The sequence below is a fragment of the Patagioenas fasciata genome, chromosome 1 (genome assembly GCF_037038585.1).
Source record: "Patagioenas fasciata isolate bPatFas1 chromosome 1, bPatFas1.hap1, whole genome shotgun sequence".
Classification (NCBI taxonomy): Eukaryota; Metazoa; Chordata; class Aves; order Columbiformes; family Columbidae; genus Patagioenas; species Patagioenas fasciata.
The window spans coordinates 176604582-176618926 of NC_092520.1; the positions used below are offsets into that span (position 1 = coordinate 176604582).

The window sequence follows — 14345 nt, forward strand, 5'->3', positions numbered from 1 at the left end:
CCTTGCACCACCACCACTTTTGCTCCTGGCTCTATGAGATGTAAACCTCGCCTTATCTCTGGGCTACCTGCAGCTGGGACTTTCCTCCTTCTGCAGTAAGAGCGGGGGTTGCTGTTGGCCGGGTTACATGGCTGGCAAAGGAATTAGCACCCGAGCCCACACGGGAAGCGGTCAGCTTGTGTGCACATAAAACAAGCAGTAAAGGAAAAACAGGCAGAAGGGCCACCCCGCCTGTGCCCTGAAGCGTCAGGAGCAACAATTTGGGGGCTGCTGGGCTCTGCTCCTTGGTGGGGAGGTGAGTTCCCAGTGACTGCATAACAAAGTGATACTGGCAGCTGTTTTCAAGCGGGGACTGGGGCAGTGAGCACTGTTCTCCCTGCCTGAAACACCAGGTTACTCTAACGCTGTAGCCAACCGTGTCTGATTCCCCAGCCACAAGCCCCGGGGGTGCTCCTCATGGGGGTCATGGTCAATGAATGCAGGCAAGGGCTTCAAGCACCTATTGCAAAGACACAAAAGGTGCCCCAGATCCCCGCTGACCATGTCAGGTGGCTTCTTTCCTCCCATGCAATGGCAGAGACCTGCTCCCAACCCTGGGGTGTTGCTTGCTGGAGCAGATCCCCCTCCCTGCCCCCAAAACACCCCGGGGCAGCCATTTCAGAGCAGTAACCACAGGGAAGAGAAGGAAGTGCCACTACAGGCAGTGGTGAAGCTGCCAAGAGCCCTGTGGGGCATGGAAGTGAGCTCCAGCCCTGCTCCCATGGGCTGCAGGGCACTGACCTCTGCCCACCACCTCTTCCCATGGAAGGGGCCACGTGGGCAGCCGCCAGCTGGCAGCATGGAAGTGACAACTGCTCTCAAACAGGAATTGAGAGCAGCTGGGGAACTTCCAACATCCCCTCCCTGCTCATGGGAGCAGGGAAATCATCATAGCAAGGCCCCAGGAGACCAGCAGATGAGTTACTGGATTGTACGGCCAGGATTTGAGCTAGAAATGCCCCGTTTGCAGGGTGGAATCAGACAAGGAAAGTGAAGTGAAAATGCACTTCTTGGGCCAAAAGGCAGAGGGAGAGAAACAGGAAAGAATTCTTTTATTTCCCATAAATACAGCAGATTCTTCGCGCCGGGCGTTTTGTTTTAAATCTGGTTTGTTTTCTTCCATTTACAGAATTTTGCACTGAAAATATATACAAGTCTGTTCAAGAACCAAACAAGATCTGCAAAGAAAAAAACCCATACAAAACCCTGAAAAGAGACCAGAAAGGGAAGTAAGACACAGCAGAACCACAGCATAAAGCCCTTGCTTCCCCCTCTCCTCCATCACTTGCTGCACCCAGCTCCAAGCCCTCTCACCACCATTGCGCCCACCTCAAGCTGAGCGTGAGGCACCTCGCTCACCTTCATCTCACACAGGCCTCCTCCTACCTCTTGCAACCTTATGCAGGGCACGGCTTGCCCCTGCTTTTAAGATCAACTTCTGATAAAACCAGCTTAGAGATGGGAAGGGGCTCCCATGGTCCTGTGTCCCATGGGGATGGGGACTGCTTGGGACATGCCACCCTCTGGTCTCCTCCATGCCTGCAGAGCCCCGCTCTTTTGTCACAGTGATCAGGGGGCTGAGATGAGCCCCCTCCCTGCTGCAGGGAGCTGGGCCTGCCCACAGCTGTGGGCAAAGGTGCACAAGGCACAGCTGTACCACTCCCGCCCCCCATAGCCCCCAGTGCAGAGCTGGGCTCCCAGTGCAGAGCTGAGAAAGCTTCCTGCCCCACCATGCTCTCCAGCCCAGCCAGGGGGAGGAAAACTCTGTAATGCTTCCTCTCCCTGTTGGGCATGAGGCTGCAGGGAGACTCAGACCCCTGTCCCAGCACACCCCTCTGGGAACAAGCATGCAGGACAATGTCCGGCAGCAGTCCCCAAAGCTCACTGTGGTGGTTAAAGCACAGGGGAAGGGTGTGGGCTTCCTCACTGGATTTGGTGCCCAGGAACTCCAGTTGAAGGGGATGGGGATGCACAGAGCAACCCCTTTCCAGCCCCTGGGCTCCCATCCCAGGGCCCACCTCCCACCAACACCTCTGCCAGCACCTGGAAGGGAGATACAGGAAGATCACTTCCCCTGACCTCCCCAAAACAAGGGCAGCCACCCTGGTGCTGGGAAAACACACAGTTTCTGTCCAGCCTTGTTCTGCACCAGCTCCAGTGTGATCCCACAAGACAGGGAACCACTGGGGCCCAGCTCCAAGGAAGGGGCAAGGGGGACAAGAGGGAGCACCGCAGAGCACGAAGCAGCTGAAGAGCTGGGAAGCGTGGAGCGGATAGACAAGGAAAAGGATCTTCCTTTGCTAGGCCTTGCCCCAGGCTGAGGCTGTTAAAGCTCCCCATCCTTGTTCCCTACTGCACCTAGCAGGAAAGCAGGGTTAGAAGAGAAGCTGGACAGTCTGGGGAGGGAGTGATGCCTTCGGAAGAGCAGAGAAGGCAACTGTTCACCCACGTGGAGCTCGCCACTCCACTCCTAGTCTTTGTGGGATGAACGTTTCCTGGCGTCTCTGCTCTCCTCCTCCAGGCACGCTCCCTCTGGCCCTTGCCCGGCCATTTGGAGAATAGAGCGTGAGCAGCAGCCCCCACCTGCCCTCCCCATCTCCTTGGGCTGCTCCAGCCCTGCAGGACTGGCTTCCCAAGGACTCTGCAGTGTAGTGCCTGCAACGTGTGGCCCTAGAGGTTTCCCCAGGACTCTGGCGGGGGGAACTGGTCCACATCCCCCATTTCGTTGTAGGTTTGCTCTCCCATGGTGAAGGTCAGCTTGTATCGTAGCCTCACTTTTTCCTGCAGACAAGGGAGAAAGGATAAGAAGTCAGAAGGAGGGGAAGGAAAGTCACAAAGTACAAACCTTCCAGGTCTCCAGGAAGCTGCAGAGGGATTAGGGACAGGGCAACCAGGCTTTGCTCAGGCATCAAGACCAGCCTGCTCGTGTCCCAGGGTTGGTGCCATTACCTTCTGTGGGTTTGCGAGCAGCAGGACTTGTGTGATGGCACTAGGGTGGACGATTGGGTTGAATGCTGGCAGCTCCGTGCCTGAGGGAGGCTGTAGCTTCACCTTCATCACCTAGGGAGAGAGAAGAGCATCGCACATTCTTGGAGAGGGATTTGGCAGGAAGAGGCCCTGCTCACATCGTTGTCTAGTCAAAGAGAAAAGCATTGTCCTGGTTCCTGCTAATCTGAAGGCAATACAACTTGCTCTCAGGCCCACAGAGCTCTCTCCACCCACCCTGCCTTTCCTGCGAAGGGAGAGTCACACTTCAACCCAGCTGGAGTACCTCAGCCCCAACAGCTGCCTTACCTTGGGGACGGCAGACTGAAAGACAATATTGCGGATGGGCTGTGGAGCCGTGCTCAGCATGGAAATCACCACCACAAGCACATCAGGCCTCTCGGGCAGAGCATCCTTAGCGAAGTGGAAGAGGACGCGGAAGCCGTGCTGATCGTACACTGTCACAGGGAGGATGCTGCCTGTGGGAAAGGCAGTGGTCAGCCAGGAGGGAACTGGCCCTGCAGCAACCTTTCCCCATCATCCAAACCTCCACACAAGTGACAGAGATACCGCTTGTACTCAATCTCCACAAAATACAACAAGCAAGAAATTTCCTCACATTCTTCCCTTCCATGTGCACTTGGCTTGTTCCCCCCCAAAGCCTGCCCCTCCTTTTTCGCCCCTGCTCACTGGGTTTGATTGACTCCAGAGGCACAGTGACATTGGCCAGTGAGATCTCCTGGGGCTGTGCGGCGGCAGGAGGCCGTGGTGGGACTGCAGTACTTCCTGCTGGTGTGGTGGCAGCTTTTGGAAGTGCAGCAGGGGCAGGCAGCTCTGAGGTCAGGGGCAGCGCAGGATTAGGGGAAACACTCTGGAGCACAGGCAGAATGCTGGGATTGTGTGCTGTGGTGCCAGAGCTGCTCCTGTTCTGGAGATCCCTCAGGGTGAGCCGGGGGGGTGGCTGCTGCTTCTCCCTGTAGGGAGGGCGAGAGAAAGGAGTGGAACAGGGCACTGCAATGTCTGTGTCCACTACCCCAGAAATGGAAACAATGGTGAATGATGTGAGATTGTGCTACCACTGCTTACCATCGCACTTGTTGAGACTCTGGAGGCAAAGACTGTTGCAGCAGAGTCTTGCCCAGGAGATCCAGGTCATCCAGGCCACTGGTGAAAGGAGAAGGTTTGGGGGAGGATGTGCCAGCATCTGTTTTGACTGGTGGCGTTGCCATGAGAGGGGTGAGACTGAGCTCGTTGCTATCTGATGACTGTAGAAAGAGCGCATAGGAGAGACCCCCAGCAGGGCAGCACATCAGCACCAACCATCAGACCTGGGACGCTTCCCTGCCTACTCCATTTGTTGCTTCCATCACCCTCCCCACCTTCTGCCCTGGCCCCCAGCATGTTACCTGGAAGCTGTTCCAGCCACTGCTGTCACCAGCCTGGGCAGGATGTGGCGCTGGGTCATTCAGGCCTGTCGGGGGTAAAAGCAAACAGAAAGGTTAGCTGCCAAGTGGGCAAAAGCATTAAACAGGGCCCAAATAAGGGATCTGTAGCTCAGTTCAGACAAGACACAGAAGCAGCAGGGCAAAACCACCAATGTGGTCTAGTCTCTGGCCCCTGGCCTTGCATGGGGGAGCACAAGGAGGGTGATAGTATTTTTTCTGCCCTGAGATCCTCCTTTAAGAGTCTAATTTCTCCCACAGTTGGCAGAGAAGTGAAGACTATTAGGGTGACAACCCCCACTTGCACCTCCATCTGGGGGACCATGTTGTCTACTTCATGCTGTTGTATTCTAAGCACCTGTCTTAGGAAACAGACACTCTGTTGGGAAAAGTGATTCTAGAGAGTCCTAGGACTGGTACCTCACAAGACTTCCATGTAAAAAGTTCTGGAAGTCCCAGATGTGTGTTGTCAGCTCGTGACTTCAACTGCAAGGAGTAAACATAAGGAGCTGGGGGTGATCCACCCTTGTGATCCCATCTGGCAATGGCCATTGCATCACTCTTGATTTACTTGCCAGGTCAGTTTTCCCTGAGCAAATCAGAGGGCACATTCCTGCAGGCTCTCTCTGACTAGTCAATAAAACACCATGAGACTGAAGTTCAGAATCACAGCAGGGTCTTCTCCTCCTTCTCCCTCAGACTAAGTGAAAGACACCTCTTCATCTTTCATTATTCACCTCTCCAAGCTCTCCCTTATTAATGTTCCTGCCACAAGGACAACCATCCATGCAGACTGTCCAGAGCTGAGAAGAGAATAAAGAGTTTTTGCACTGTGTTTCTCACCTAAAGACATGAGTTCATCATCCAGCAAGGAGACAGAGCCAGCTTGCTCAGGCACCGGGACTGCTGAGTCACCTGAAAGGGTGGGCAAGGCTGGGTAGGAAGGGCCTGTTGCTGGAAGATCCAGGCCTGACAGATCCAGAAGTGCTGAGGTGCTGCCTGTACAGAAGGAACAGGCTGAGAGACAGAAACCTTATCCGGTCTTTACCCAGTGTTCTGAAGCCAGTTCCCATCCTCCCTCACATCTGGAAAAGGGAACTCCCCAACTCCCCCTCTGCTCTCCCTTCATGCATCTGTCATCTCCACAAGCCATTTCCTCATCTCACCAGCCTCACTTTGTCCTCCTGCAGGTTTCACCTTCCCACTTCTCTCAGTCTTCTCTTACATTGCAGGAAACCAGCAACAGAGTCCCTTTGCTTGACCTTCCTGTCCCCATTCCCTGAGTCTCCTCACCTCGAAGGGGTCCAGCCACTGTCTCCCCATTGATCTCTTCTCCCCGCACAAGCTGCTTGTAGAGATTGATGACCTGTGTCAGATTGTCATTGGCTTGCAGGATCTCCGCTGAAACGGAATAGGTAGGAAGTTTGAGAACAGTGAAGAAACAAGAAGATCAACTTTTATACCCCAGCTCTGTCTATTACTTCAAAGCAAGGTCCAAGAGCTGACAGTATCTCACTGCAAAGAGCAGTTTTGCAATTGTTGCTGCAAACTGCTTCAGGGCACATGGACACCTCTATGGCAGTCTCAGCAGGATGAGTGTCATTTCTACAGTGAAGCAGAGGAAGCCTGTAACACTGCTGATTGCTGCCATGTGTCCCCACTTAGTGCGAAGCCATAGACTAACTAACCTCCAGTGAGCAGTCACCCCAAAAAGAGTGCTGGCTTCTGACAGAGGCCATGCCATGGGCAGCCCAAGCACACGCTCCCTGAGAGATGGAGGGAGAAGAGGACATAAAGAGAAACACCATATACACTTACCCAGAGCTTCATCATTGTCTTCCGTGTCACTGGCAAGTCGGAAAAGCATGGGCCTCATGCGCTCGCAGCGCTGATACAGCTCCTGGGAGAGAAGATAAAGGGGTGTTGAGGCGAGCAGCAGGATGCTCAGCTGGAGGTGCAGAACAAGCAGGAGGAACTTGTGAAGATAAGAGTCATCCACCTCTGTTAAGCCCAAGGAGGATGCTGGGATGGTCTTTCCTCACCTTCATTAGTTCCTCATTGCTCTCTGTTGTCTCCCCCTTGCTGTAGTTTGTCACCATCTCTGTCAGCAGCTTCACATTGTTGTTTACCTCCTCGATGGCATTCACCCTCTTCGAGATCTTCTCCATGCGCTTCTGGTCCTGAAGGGGAAGTACACGGGCAAGGATGTCCTTGCTTTCATGTGCAACTTGGAGGGGAGGAGTGCTAGGCCAACCAACACACCAAGTCCCTGGACTAAAGCACAGCAACGCTGCCCTCAAAACAGCTCCTGCTCCAGTGGAAAATCTCAGATCACCTCTGGGCCAGCACTTGCCAAACAGGGATGTAATTGCCACAGATGCAGTACTGCAGCAGGGCTTGGGCCACAAACAATGCACAAAGCCATTGCTTCAAGTAGCCAAGCAACTGCAGAAATCACTCAAGGGACTCTTTAGCAGCTGCTGCTGCAAAATTTGGAGCAGAAGTTCCATATGTCTGTATGAGGACAGAGACCCACTGATTCCTTGTTGCCAGCCACTGCCACCCAGACCCACTTCCCCCAGCTGCACCTCCTGAACCATCTCCTTGATGAGCTTGTTGGCAGCCCGGAGGTCCTCAGGATGGGAACTTTTCAGGAGACGAGCCAGTATCTGCAAAAGAGAACATACCTCTGTGCCCAAGCTGAGAGGTGGCAGCCAGAGTCACTCTTGCAACACTAGAGTCAGTAGTTACCCCTGTTCCAAACCCATATTTGGCAGAGGCAGTGGACAAAGCCAGCCATTTGCAAGCCCAGCCACGAGAGCTTGTGGGCTATCAGAGACCAGCGAGAGAAGTACAACTGGTCCTTCTTTTCCCATTATGGTTCTGGTTATGTAAGACAGGCCTTTCCCTGAAGATCCCCCGCATTCAAAACCAGCTCCTGCCAGCCTGTTACACTGTGGAGACCCTGGAACACAGCAGCACCAAGAGAGAGAAAGCCTGGTTTACACAGAAATTGCGATGGGATTGTAATGGACTCCTACTCAGACCTCTTCACATGCTTCTTCACAAGTGCAACTGGTAAACAGGGAGAGCTCCCACTTTTTCTCCCCCACTGTAGTCAGCAAACAGTCCCACAGGCCATCTACAAATCCTCAGAATCACAGAATGTAAGGGATTGGAAGGGATCTCAGAAGATCATTCAGTCCAATCCCCCTGCTGGAACAGGAACACCTAGATGAGGCTACACAGGAAAGTGTCCAGGCGGGTTTTGAATGTGTCCAGAGAAGGAGACTCCACAACCCCCCTGGCCAGCCTGTTCCAGTGCTCTGTTACCCTCACTGAAAAGTTTCTTCTCAAATTTAAGTGGTACCTCTTATGTTCCAGTTTGAATCCATTACCCCTTGTCCTACCACTGGTTGTCACCAAAAAGGGCCTGGCTTCATCACCGTGACACTCACCCTTTATATATTTGTAAACATTAATAAGGTCACCCCTGAGTCTCCTCTTCTCCAAGCTAAAGAGCCCCAGCTCCCTCAGCCTTTCCTCATAAGGGAAATACTCTAGTTTCTCCTGCGCTGGACTCTCTCCAGCGGTTCCCTGTCCTTCTTGAACTGAGGGGTCCAGAACTGGACACAACATTCCAGGTGTGGTCTCACCAGGGCAGAGTAGAGGGGGAGGAGACCCTCTCTCGACCTACTAACCACCCCCCTTCTAATACACCCCAGGATGCCATTGGCCTTCCTGGCCCCAAGGGCCCAGTGCTGGCTCATGGTCATCCCGCTGTCCACCAGGACCCCCAGGTCCCTTTCCCCTATGCTGCACTCTAACAGGTCATTCCCCAACCTATACTGGAACCTCGGGTTGTTCCTGCCCAGATGCAAGACTCAACACTTTCCTTTGTTGTATTTCATTAAATTTTTCCACGTCCAACTCTCCAGCCTGCCCAGGTCTCACTGGATGGTGGCACAGCCTTCTGGCGTGTCAGTCACTCCTCTCAGCTTGGTGTCATCAGCCAATCTGCCCATAGTACACTCTATTCCCTCGTCCATATCATTGATGAATATATTGAATAATACTGGCCCCAGGACTGACCCATGGAGGCCTATATCTAGTGGAGTGCCTCAACTAGACTCTGCCCCATTGACCACAACTCTCTGGCTTCTTTCCTTCAGCCAGTTCGCAGTCCACCTCACTACCCAGTCATCCAAACCACACTTCCTCAATGTGACCCATGGAGGCAAAATATATCCCCTGCAACAAACTGGCATCACACCTCTGCCACAGAACTAGACCCAGAGGAGCCTAATACTTGCTTAGAATCATACAATCATTTTGGTTGGAAGAGACCCTCAAGGTCATCGAGTTCAATCATCAACCTGGCACTGGCACTAAACCAAGGACCTCATCCACACATCCTTTGAACATCTCCTCCAGGGATGGTGATTCAACCACTTCTCCGGGCCAATGCCTGACAACCCTTTCTGTGAAGAAGTTCTTCCTAATATCCAATCTAAACCTCCCCTGGTGCAACTTGAGGCCACTTCCTCTCATCCTACCACTTGCTACTTGGGAGAACAGACCAACCCTCTCCATGCTACAACCTCCTTTCACATAGTTGTAGACAGCGATAAGGTCTCCCCTCAGCCTCTCTTTCTCCAGGCTAAACAGCCCCAGTTCTCTCAGCTGCTCCTCACCAGACTTGTGATTCAGACCCCTCACCAGGTTCATTGCCCTTCTCTGAACTTGCTCCAGCACCTCAATGTCTTTCTTGTAGTGAGGGGCCCAAAACTGAACACAGAGTTTGAGGTGCTGCCTCACCAGCACTGAGTACAGGGGGACAAGCACTGCCCTAGTCCTGATGGCCACACTATTTCTGATACAAGCCAGGATGCTGTTGGCCTTTTTGGCCACACTGCTGGCTCATATTCAGCTGCCTGTCGACCAAATGTTGCTTCAACGTATCAGCACTGATAAAACAGAGGTTTGTCTGAGTGGTGACACAATTCTGATGGAAAGGCAATATAGGATGGGTCCAGGAGAGTATAAGTAGTTGGGCAATGAGCAGATTGCAGTGCTGGGGGTGGTGAAGATATAACAGCAGCAGCATCTGGGGCTGGAATTTAAACCTCATGGCCAGATAACTCAGAAGGCTGGAAATCTCAAAGCAGCAAACCTCCCAGAACCTGCTGGGCTAAAGTCAGCACTTTACCCTTTGCACCATCCTGCAACTAAGGGCTCCAAAGGTCAAACAGACCCACATTCCTCACCTCCGGCTGTTTCTTTTGTCATGATTTTGCAGCAGGCTTCCATGCATTTTCTGAAGGACAATATGTGGACCAGGGCCCTTAACTCTTTCTGGATCTCCACCCCAGGAGGACAGGAGATCCTGGAGCAGGGAAGGTTGTGTTTACTGTTTCTCTCCTTGCACGGAGTCCTTACCTTGGATTTCTCTTCATCATCAAAGATGATGTTCTTCGGCCGAGGCGGGGGAGGTGGAAAAGGAGCATCATCGGGCAGTTTTGGGTCACATTTCACGATCCCTGCAGTAGAGACCAACAGAGAGGTCATGAGGACTCACTCACTGGGGGATGGTACGGCCATGCAAGTTATTTCTTCCCTAATGGACCACCAAACCCAGCTGGGACTGAGGGCATTTGGGTCTTCTCACACTGCCTGTGATCCTGGATTGTGTTTTCATGGAAGAACTGCCCCCCTCTCCCCCCAAAATATTATCTCTTAGAAAAGCCCAGCACGAACTGCCAAAGCACTTGCAGCCCTTCAGCCTCAGCCCTTTCCAGTGCCCCATCTGCAGGAAGCAGATGTCCCCTCCAACCCATCAAGCACTGAGACTGCCAGCAGGTCCCTCAGCCCAGCTGGGAGCACCAAGGCGCCCACTCCTTCACCTGCCCTTGCTGCTAAACCAAACTGATGGATGTGCTGGATCTGGGCACAGGAAAGGAAAAGTCTATTTCAGATTCTGCCCAGACGAAAAAAGAGGGAGAGCAAACTGTCTGTCCGCCTCCCCCTTCCAGACCACTGCCTCTCACCTTGTTTCTTCAGCATCTGGTAGGCTTCCGAGATCTTCACCTCGTGAGGCAGCCCTAATGTCCAGCTGTACATCAGCTCCAGGATCTTTGACTTCACTTTTTCTGATGTCCGGCTGCCAAGATACTGGAGAAAGAGAGAAGAGGTGGGTTGAAGCTGATCTGAGCTGTTGCAAGTGTGGTCAGTTCCTCTCCTCCCCTCCCCCAGGAGAAGTGAGACCATTCCTAACGGCACAAGGAGAAGGAAAGAGGAAGCAAGCAAGGAAAGCTCACGAGGCCCTTGCAACATGTTCTATGCTGTGCTTGGTTTCCACCACAGGAAACACAAGAGGTGGGAGAAATGCTGCACCAGCAGCCCCTCAATGACAAGCAGGGACAGGTGGGAAGGCTCAGGCAGGTCTCTGTCACCTTGTGAAGGAAAGGGTACTGCTAACAGAAGCTGCTCAGCAAGGCAGTTCTTGGGGAATGAGGGAACAGCCAGGTTGGGAGGGGAGGGACTGTGAATAATGGTCCCTGGGACAGGGCCTGGTCCTCTCTCTCAGGGGCACCCTCCAGCACAAAGTGCCTGGCACCTTTTAGAGCCAGGTGAGCCCCAGATGACCAGCACCCAGCAGTGAGATCTCCAAACATGATGTCTCTCCCCCTGCCATACAATCATCCTTTACCCTTCTCCTGTGGGTCTGCTGAGGGCACTAGTGTTGAAAATGACGCCTGTGCCGCCAGTGGCTTAAGGCTGAGGACATTCTCTAGGGGACCTAGCAAGAGGACTTTAAGGTGTTGCTGTCACTGTTCCTGGCTACTCATCATTACTGAGCACAAGTTGTGACTGGCAGATGAAGGCTTTCCTTACTCATGTTTAGTTCGTGTTCCCTTAACTCCATCCTTGCTGGCATTAACTGCCTTGACTGAACAGGAGAGCATGCACAGCTCGTTCTGCTGCAGGAACGGCAGCACCAGCAGAGAAGCAGGTCGTGACTTGGTGCTTCAGATGGACTCAGCAGAACACCACTGGCCAGGCCTGGGCTTGCCCTCTGAGAGTGTCTCAACCAGGCTGGGACACCCCAGAGAGACATGGTCACGATGTCAAGCTGAGAGAGATTCCTGAGCACATGGAGCACAGACAGGGCGCAACAGAGACATAGGGCGGGTGACTTCAGGCATGCAGGTGAGCTCAGCAGCCTCACAACTGCTGGTTGCATCATGTCTATGTGGCCCTCAGCTTCCTGCATCAAGAATCAGCTGGTAACGGGGTAAAAGCTCACCTTCCCACTGGAAAACTCAGCAGGGAATGAGGATTAAATCTGCTGCTAGCACTGCCCTGTTTCCCCCACATCCCCACGAACGTTTGAACTTTCTGCTCAGCCACTACTTCTTGCCAACACCCTCCTGCCACCAGGCTCTAACCCCCTCCAGCATGATCCTCTGGGACCCACCTTGGGTGACACCACTTTGATGAGTTCATTGAGGAAGCGGAACTTGCCCACCTCATCGTGGAAGCGTTTGCCACAGCTCTTCATGCAGGATTCCAGCACCTGGGGAGAGTGCCGGGTGAGCCCCGGCATGGGGTCAGCAGCAGGTTCAAGCGCCACCACCATCCTTCCCTACCAGGTGGTCAGTCACCATTCCAAAGGGAAGCAAAAAGATTTTTCTCTTTGGAGGAAACAACAGCAGCACATGGATGGGGATATTCCTTCCACAAATTCTGCGATTTCACAGCATGGATCCACAATAACATTAAGGGAACAAAAAGCTTCCCATCGGCTTCAATAGGCTACGATCCATCCTAGGAACAAGACCTTTCCTACCAGTCACCCTTCTTCTCTTGTGGAACCACCTTCAGACCCTCTCCCACCCAAGGGCTCATCTGCTCTAGGGCTTTCTCAGAGGGAGTTCAAAGCTTCCTATCCTCCTCCAGTCAAACTGGAGCAACCCCACGTCCTGGCCCTCCATCCAGTTCTACCAGCCTGCAGATGCCCTTACCGTGAGGGCCTGGATAGCTTCCCATTCCTGTGGAGACTGGATCTTGTGGGCAAGAAGTCGGGTAGCAAGCGGAGGACTGGAAGGAGCAAGAGGAAGAAAGCTAGCTGGTTACTGAGGAAAAGCCTGGTACCTGTGTTTCTATTTGGGAATCCAGAGTTGAAAAGCATGTGGCAAGTTTAAGGCACTGATAAGGCACTAAACCCTGTGGGAATCTTCTGCTAGTGGATCAGGACCCCCACACCCTCACTCTGAGGAGCTTCGTGCCTGTTCAGCTCTCATGGCAGCTCCACTGAATCTTACTGGGTAGGCAAACATGACCCAGGCCCACGACCCAGAGCAGCTTGGGGGAAGGAAGAAGCACTTACCCCTCCAGCTCCTTATTGAGCTGCTCACAGAAAGCATTGATACCATCCCAGTCCAGGTCCTTGTTCAGGGGGTTTGTCGCTTTGTCTGTAGGTGGGAGAAGGGGAGGGTAAGAAAGTCTCCCCAGACACCGTCATCACGCTCCCCGCCCCTCACTCCCCTGCAGGGTCAGACCCGCAGACCCCTGCTGCCCCCATGGCCACCCAACCCTCACATGTAGCCCCAACACTCCCATTTCCCAAAGCCACCCCTCCACATGCAGATAGGCCCACCCTGACACCTCGCTACCTGTGACCCCCAGCACCGCTCAGCCCCTCTAAGCATCCCCTGCTCCCTCACACCCCAATGCCCCCCCATACCCTGCCTTGAGCACCCCAATTCCCTCACACTCCAATGCACCCCATATACCTGCACCCTCACCCAAACATCGTCTCATACCCCTGTCCCGCCTGAGCACCACGTTTGCTCACACCCACTGTCCCCATACACCTGCATCCCCACTGCAACATCCTCCCATACCCCTGCCCTCCCATTGAGGGCCCCCTGTTCCCTCACACCCCAATGGCCCCCATACTCAACCCCCATTGAGCACCCCAATTCCCTCATACTCCACTACCCCCGTACACCTGCAGCCCCACCTCAATGTCCCCCCATACCCCTGCAGCCCCTTGAGCACCCCCATTGCCCCTCCCAATACCTCTACACCTCCCTTGAGCACTCCCATTCCCTCACACCCCAATATCCCCATATCTCTGCCCTCCCCTTGAGCATCACAATTGTCTTACACTTCACTGCTCCCCCAATATCCTCCCATGCCGCTGTCCTCCCTGAGCACCCCAATTCCCTCACACTCCACTGCCCCCATACATCTGCACCCCCACCCCAGTGTCCTCCATAAACCTGCACCCCTCTTGAGCACCCCCCAGTTCCCTCACACCCCAATGCTCCCCAATGCCTCCTTATAACCTGCCCCGCCTTGAGCACCCCAATTCCCTCACACCCAGTGTCCCCCATGTCCCTGCCACCCCGCCGCAGCAGGGGCGGCCGGGCCCTGTGTTGCCAGGGGGCGGGGCGGGGTGGTCTCGGCCGCACTCACTGATTCGAGCCTCCAGCGTCTCGGGCTCCATGGCGGAGGGTCCCCGGGGCTCCTCAGCAGGGCAGCGCCGCCGCGCCGCCGCCCACCCGCCGGGCCCGGCGCCGCCGAGCCATCGAGAGCGCACCGAACCGTCTAGAGCGCCGCTCCGGCGGCCTCTACCATCGAGCGCCGGAAGCCGGCGGTGCAGAGCGCCGGCCCGCTGCCAGCGCGCCCCCTGCCGAGCCACACCCAGGTGCGCCGTAGAGTTCACCGCGCAAAGGGAAACAAAGGCGCAGGGCGGGGAAGGAAGCGGAAGGCCTCCAGGAGAAGAACATAGAGAGCAGGGCAAGCCAGAGCGCCGGAAACAAGCTCTTGCACGGAAACAAGTCGACCTAGCTCTTCCCGGAAGAACCCTAG

General features: G+C 54.3%; 1 protein-coding gene across 1 annotated transcript; it reads right to left on the reverse strand.

Moving 5' to 3' along the window:
- Positions 1–1074: 1074 nt before the first annotated feature.
- Positions 1075–14127, reverse strand: GGA1 (golgi associated, gamma adaptin ear containing, ARF binding protein 1). Its single transcript, XM_065839887.2, has 17 exons — positions 13950–14127; positions 12856–12940; positions 12491–12566; positions 11944–12042; positions 10514–10637; positions 9906–10006; positions 7055–7135; positions 6509–6646; positions 6285–6366; positions 5760–5867; positions 5310–5465; positions 4431–4495; positions 4111–4289; positions 3715–3998; positions 3334–3503; positions 2989–3099; positions 1075–2820 (listed from the first exon to the last, which is right to left on the reverse strand). Exons 1-17 carry the CDS (start codon positions 13978–13980, stop codon positions 2710–2712), a joined length of 2001 nt encoding a protein of 666 aa, XP_065695959.1. The 5' UTR covers positions 13981–14127; the 3' UTR covers positions 1075–2709.
- Positions 14128–14345: the final 218 nt, after the last annotated feature.

What these genes read in the sequence shown, in the direction of transcription:
- GGA1 (XM_065839887.2), bottom strand. Translation starts at nt 13,980, where the DNA reads ATGGAGCCCGAGACGCTGGAGGCTCGAATCA. An exon ending in ATGATGAAGAGAAATCCAAG is followed by an intron (nt 7,136 to 9,905) that starts GTAAGGACTCCG and finishes TCTCTTTTGCAG; the next exon opens with ATACTGGCTCGTCTCCTGAA. An exon ending in TTCAGTCTGCCGTCCCCAAG is followed by an intron (nt 3,100 to 3,333) that starts GTAAGGCAGCTG and finishes CTCTCTCCCTAG; the next exon opens with GTGATGAAGGTGAAGCTACA.